The sequence below is a fragment of the Hibiscus syriacus genome, unplaced genomic scaffold (genome assembly GCF_006381635.1).
Source record: "Hibiscus syriacus cultivar Baekdansim isolate YM2019G1 unplaced genomic scaffold, ASM638163v2 tig00111095_pilon, whole genome shotgun sequence".
Taxonomy (NCBI): domain Eukaryota; kingdom Viridiplantae; phylum Streptophyta; class Magnoliopsida; order Malvales; family Malvaceae; genus Hibiscus; species Hibiscus syriacus.
Genome location: NW_024062980.1, coordinates 10,434,003 through 10,440,750, shown reverse-complemented (window position 1 = coordinate 10,440,750; position 6,748 = coordinate 10,434,003). Strand labels below are relative to the sequence as shown.

Here is a 6,748-nt window from a genome sequence, read left to right as displayed (position 1 = left end):
ATTATATTATTTAGATGGCATCATATAATTACCGAGACCAAGTTGTCAGGTGCAAAAAAATGATATACAAATGAGGATCGATATTATCGGTCAATATGTGGTAAATATTATTTTAGCAAATTACTTAAATTTTATTTATTTATACTAAATTTTATAATTTAATTGATGTTTACAGTTTAGTTGGATTCCATATTGTGACGATGACATCTATCGGTTACTGCCACTGAGATTTTTTGAAGACCCAAAGTTATGGTGTGTCGTTATACCTTTGCTTCATTTTGCAATTGTTGAGATGAACTTCGTAGATAGAGTGTTGCGCCAGTTTGTGTCTCATTTAACAATGGAATTGATACACATGGGAAGCATAAAGATAATTGGTCGAGGAAGCATGTTGTATACATTCAACAAATGGAATGAACAACATTTATATGTCATTGTGTTCTTCGAGATTACAGCTGTTGACCTTGATTTCTATATTTCTCCCTACCTCCAAAATTATGAAGCAAATGAGAAACCATATTTAACAACACCGGAAGAGATGAAAAAATTGAAAGAAATAAAGGCCAAATACGCAAAGGGAAAAAAATCATCATCGACATCTTCATCTTCTACTTCTACTTCTGTCGAATATTTTACATCTCAGGCCAGTTATGGTTTTAATCCTCCATATCATGCTTCAATAGAGAGTCAGCCAAATTGGGTTGGAGGTTCATGAGATGCAATGCAAAGCGCTCAAGCAACTTCGACAAAACATGCGGGTGAATGGGATCATATTATATATGGTGTAGAAGGTACTGGTTTCGATGGCCAATTCAAGGCAATGACGGCCTCAAACACCTTAAGTACTCTATCAGTGTATTTTGAAGGTGGATCTCAAAGTGGAGGGATGTTCAATACACCTCCTGTTGAAGAAGCAAACAAATATGAAGACGAAGAAGGAGGACGACCAAGACAAAATCGACAAGTCTCACGCCATTATCATTGGACCACTCCTTGGTATCGTCAAAAATTACGAAATTGTAAGTAAATTATTTTATGGATTGTATTAGTTTGTAACAACTTTTATCATTATATCGCTTTATATTAAATTAATTTCAAAATTACTTTTTTAAATAAAATTCAACGAAACTCTTCACGTCAACGTCGCGAGTTTCAACGGTTATATTTTAAAAAAAAAACAAAAGTTATCTGTTTCCCAACGGTTAATGGAGTTTCAAAGTCTAGAGGAACTCGTCGAGTTTTTTTATTTTTTATTTTTTAAATTAATTACTGAAATTTAAAAAAATATTTTTCACCAGACATGACGAGCTCCTGAAAATATAATTTAATATTGACTCACATGGGGCCTAATTACATGAGACCATTAAAAAAATATTTTTTAGACAAACTCGTCACGTCAACAAGACGAGTTTGCCCTGCAGTGTAGTTTTTTTCATAGTTTATAAAATAAAAAAGGTGGCCTATTGGGCTAATTAACTTCGGTGCCTGGCGTAATGGGCTAAAAAACCGTTGTATGTTGGTACTAAAGTTGTTCATGGACCGGGCTGAGACGCCCCAGACATGATAACATAACCTAGACCCAACTCAACAAATGGTCCTTTAGTTATGCCCATGCCCAACCCAACTTGACAAAAGATCTTCCAAGGCCCGCCCACTTTACCCAGATTTAGGTAGGGTTTAGGTGATAAATTGCTAATATACTTTAGATATTTTTAATATAATTGGGCCAGTTCTAGAGTTTGCATATGGCTAATGTTGTATAAACATACCTCTCGGAGTGGCTAAGAATGTTTTATATTACATATAAAAATAATTATTACATTTTATATTACTATTCATAGAAGACATGAAATATTTTCAAAATAATATTATTCGGATTGGACGCTGGATCTAAAACGTGTCTATAGTTTTATCCAAATCTATTTTTCAGTTCAACTTTTTATTCAAATCTTTCTAAAATTTAGACTAATTATAAGGTTTGAAAAAGTAATTCACTCCTTAAACATATCTAATTGATACCGATAACTGCATTTTAAACGAATCATCTTAGTGATTTAAAGATTATTGTTATATTTTGAAGTCTCGACTTTGAGTACCACGTATGTAAGGGTGTATGTGCATCCTCATTGATAAAAGGGAATGTTATTATTTTTAAAGATCATGAGTTCGAGCAGTTGTATCTGCAGGATGTGTATGTATTACTTATAACTATTTTTTTTGTATAAATCTATACAATCTCTTAATCACTTTAGACTAAATAAAAAAAATAAAATTTAAATATCAAAATAATAATAAAATATAGCTTCAAGGATCAAATAACATTTAACCTAATCAAAAATTGATTGATCATTAATGAGAATGGTTAACTTAGAACAGAGATCAGCATCCATCGAACATTATATATATATCAAAAAGAAAGCTCTATTGACGATAATAATCGTAATTCAACTATAATTATATAATTTATAAACGACTGTCATCTGTTTGTTTTCCACGATCTTTATGGTAATACTTTTAACTGTAACTACAGTTCAAGTAATGGGTCCGAACTAGGATAGCTGAAGAGGGTATGTTTTATAAAAATAAGGCTTCGATTAGTGCTATTCGTCTGATCTTGTGCTTGTAGAAAAGGTTATCGACGTGAAGAGAGTGTGCCACGTTGTTCTTGTTGTTTTCAAAGAGATCTTTACAGCATATGTATCATAGCTCGAATTTATAGATATCGATCAGAAATAATCAAATAGGTAATTGAAGATTTTAGGAAGAAATAGAAGTGATGGTGGTTTTTTTTAGTGTATTTGAATGGATTCTTTTTTAAGGAGGTATTTAATGTTCACCGAAAATAGTTGAATTACGACAGTTATAGATGATTTATATCTTTTAATTTTGAATGTAAAATCATACTCAATAAATTGGTTAGTATAATTATTTTTTATGAAAAAGTATAAGAGAAATAAGTAAGGTGAAGTGGTTTCATATCTCTCTCAATCTTGATATCAAAAAATTACATAATAACTCTTAAAGTTAATATCTTATAGATTAAGAGATAAAATGATTATAATTAAGCTATTCAATTACAATAAATCATATATACATGTAATTTTTTTTATAGTTTTATAATATTATAAATATTTAAAATTATCCTTTTCAAAATTTTCTCTTTATATAAATTCTCAAAAATTGTTGAATGTTTTAGACTGAAGATCCTCAATTAAAATCATACCTACGAAATGATTGGTGCCAAAAGATGACACACGAAAAATATTTGGCGGCGTACACTAATTTTAAATGATTTTATCAATATAATCTGAATCCTTGGTATTTTTAGTTCTTTACGTTATTAAATATGAAATATTATATTTTTAAAAAAAAGTCAATGACATTGGTCCCCGCTAATCAGATTCTAGCACCACTTTGCAAACAATAGGGGACGACCACTTAACACGTGGAAAACCTCCAAAATTAACCGATTGAAATCCAAGGGCTAAAGCGGGCAGTGTGGTAATGTGGAAGAGCCATACCGATGGTGATAGGTGTAGCCACGCATGGGCGCCAACGCCACAGGCGTTTGTAACCGGAGGACGTTTCTGATTGGCGAATGAGCGGTTCAACGTTTTGAGTGTGGGACCGAGTCTGACTGGGATCCCGATTCAATGTACCTGTTTGCTTTTGTGCGTTGGGTTTTAATTATGGTGAGTGATGTGTTAGCATGCATGGACACACTGACTACTGCAAATCCCACATGTCTTTTATCTTTCAACCTCCTCAAACACGTACCCCATCATTCCCTGTCCAAATGTCAATTCTTTCTGACTCGTTGTTTCATGTTGCGTTGTACTCATTGGCTGGTTTCTTCTCCTTAAAACCACCCCCCTCATCTTCTTCTTCTTCTGTTAAGCGATATTCTTTGGTTATTTGCATTTGGCTAAGTTGTTAAACATGATCAAGACGTTGAATCCTTACTCCACCACAGCTAAAACGGCTGAAATCATGTCCAGGTACAGGCCGATAGCGCCGAAGCCTGAGGCGGCAGCGGCGAACGGCATGGATGAGAGCTCGGCTATGTCGCAAAAGATCAGACAGTCTCCTTATCTGAGGAATTTATGGCCTCAGCTTCAGGCTAGGCCTAGTAGGAGTAGAAAGAGAGGTAGAGCTGCTTTGTCACCGCCAACTCTCAAGAGAGTTAAAACCCATGTCTTTGGGCTTCCTTCACATGTAACATCCCCTTCTAAAAACCTTTCTTTGCACGGCTTTTCTCATGGCTTTCTGTCGGTTCGTGGTGGAATGGAGATTTCTTCTACACAACCGGCAAGTTTGGTTACACTTCCCCTTCTTCCATGTCCTCCCCTTAGTTTCATGGAATCTAGTGCCGGTGAGAAGGTAATTGATTTGAACACAGTAGCTGAAATTCCAGAGGAGAAGGATCTGTTGAAGCAGCTCCAAGGTACTCCTTTCTCCAGCAGCGTCATCGCGCCTCAGCCGATTCGACCAGTTGGCTCCAGTATCAGTGTCGGATGCATCAGCGAGAACCCGAAACTAAACTCGCCGATGAAAGTCCCGAAGAAACCAGATGAGGTAGAAGAAGAGGTGGAGTCAGAGGCATTGCCGGTTGTGGTATCCGACTCAAACAACAAAGTCAGACTGGCGAATTCTGCTTATAATGAAATGATTGGTCAACCAGAATGCCCATGGCTCGATTCTATGGTGGCGGGAGGCAGGAAGAGAATATGTGGGGAAGTGTTGCTTGATTTATGTGACGGCATAGTACCACTTGAATCCAAGGGGTTTTCGTGCTGGGTGAGAATCGAGTGGGGAAATGAAGGGAAACAGATGGCGATCAAAGCCTTCTGCGATGTGATGAGGTTATCATGTATGTCAAAAGACTACCTGTACGCTTGGAGGTTCCATACCAACAAGAAAAGGGAACTATCTCATTTTAGCACCAATGTATGAAAATCTAGCTTGATAGATAGTATATTATATATGTATAATATGACATGTATATATTATTATATAGTGTAGTTGTTTTTAGTCAGTTTCTTTTATAAATGTGACATATATTGCTAAGTTCTTTTCAATCCATTTGTTTCATCATTTGTGCCTGGCTCTATGCAATTTGTTCAAGCAACTAGAGGTTCACAAATATCTTTGCATTTATCAAATAAATTATCTACTAAATGTTCACAATTATGTTTATATCTATCAAATTTTGTTGACCAGGGATTTAGAAGAAAAAAAATGAAGAATTTCTTCGGAGGAAAAATCGAATTTTAAAATTAAATATTTTTAATATAAGAGATTACTTTTTTAAGGATAAATAACGTAAATGGTCTTTACTATAACTATTGGTTTATTAAGTATCTCGATTACAACTAATATTTAATTAAGTCTCTCGATTATGGAGTGATGTTTTGTTAAGTCTCTTGACTATTAAAATTTATAAAATTGTCACCCGATTATTCATTATGTTCTAGACTAGTCAAAAACTTGACAGTTGTTTAAGTTGTGTTGTGATAACATGTGTTGACACCCGTTTTCATTTGAAGATCTCGTTAATATTATTATTATTATTATTGTTGTTATTGTTATTGTTATTATTTTGGCAGACATAAACAGTACAACCCAAACCGGGCTCAATCGACTCAAAATTGGGCCCAAACAAGCCCAAAAAGTCCTAAACCTAACCCCAACAAAGCCTCTTCAACTACAGCCGCTGGGTTTGACTATCCAACCACCGATCAAAGCTCGTTTCACCATCACAACCACGCCAATCATCCGCCGTCAAGCCTAGTCAAAACAAATCTGTCAGAGATCTCAATTAAACCCCGAAAAATCCAGGGTATTAAATGGCTCAAAATCATCGAGCATAGTGATGGCAGTAGCTTAGGTTTGATTTTGTAATATTTTAATCTATGTAAAAGATGGGTATAAAACCCAAAATCATTTGTAAAAGAAACCCCTTTTTAGTATTTTTTTCAGAAAGGAAATAAAAACAAGAAAAACTTGAAAGGTAAAATTTTTATCTCGAATATCGTTTTTTCTTCTTTTTTTCATTTTGAATGTAAAAAATATACGCAATTATATTCTTAAACAGAGAGAGAGAGTGGAGAGTTACCTCAGAGAGGGGGGATGAACCAACTCATTTTCGCGGTGATCGGATGTAGGGAGGCCGAAACGTCAAGGTTTTTTTTTTGTGTTTAGGATAAATATTTTATGGTTTTAACCTCAAGTAGGGATCTAGGGTAGTAGATCAAGAAATTTTGGTTATTTTGGGCTAGGTATAGGAGCTCCGACCACTGTGTGTGGTAGCCGGAGCGACAGTTAAGGCGGGAGCGTGGAAGGCCAGAGGGTAGCCCCATCCTAGAGAGAGGGGATAGGGTTGAGAGAAAAAAAGAGTTTGAATCTTTTTTCTGAAATGGGGTTTAAATGGAAAAAAATGAAAAAGTGTTTTATAGAAAACAATTTAGGTAAAATCACTTTTAAGTCCCCATAGGTTTAGCGTATTTTTGCACTTTGGTCACATGCGAGGACCAAAATCGTTATTTACCCTTTATCATGTATGTTATATATTTATTGGAATATTTGATGTTTAGTCTCCCATAATTTAGCGCGTTTTTACACTTTGGTCACATGCGAGGACCAAATATGTTATTTACACTTTTTCCATGCATGTTATAAATTTATTGGAATATTTGGTGTTTAGTCCCTTTTATTTAAGCGTATTTTTGCATTTTGGTCATATGTAGTG

At 34.9% G+C, this 6,748-nt stretch overlaps 1 protein-coding gene across 1 annotated transcript; it reads left to right on the top strand.

Moving 5' to 3' along the window:
• Positions 1 to 3,829: 3,829 nt before the first annotated feature.
• Positions 3,830 to 4,955, top strand: LOC120152735. Its single transcript, XM_039164893.1, has one exon. The coding sequence runs from the start codon at positions 3,940 to 3,942 to the stop codon at positions 4,951 to 4,953; it is 1,014 nt and encodes a 337-aa protein (XP_039020824.1). The 5' UTR covers positions 3,830 to 3,939; the 3' UTR covers positions 4,954 to 4,955.
• Positions 4,956 to 6,748: the final 1,793 nt, after the last annotated feature.

Excerpts from the sequence above, each read along its gene's own strand:
- LOC120152735 (XM_039164893.1), top strand. The coding sequence starts at position 3,940 with ATGATCAAGACGTTGAATCCTTACTCCACCACAGCTAAAACGGCTGAA.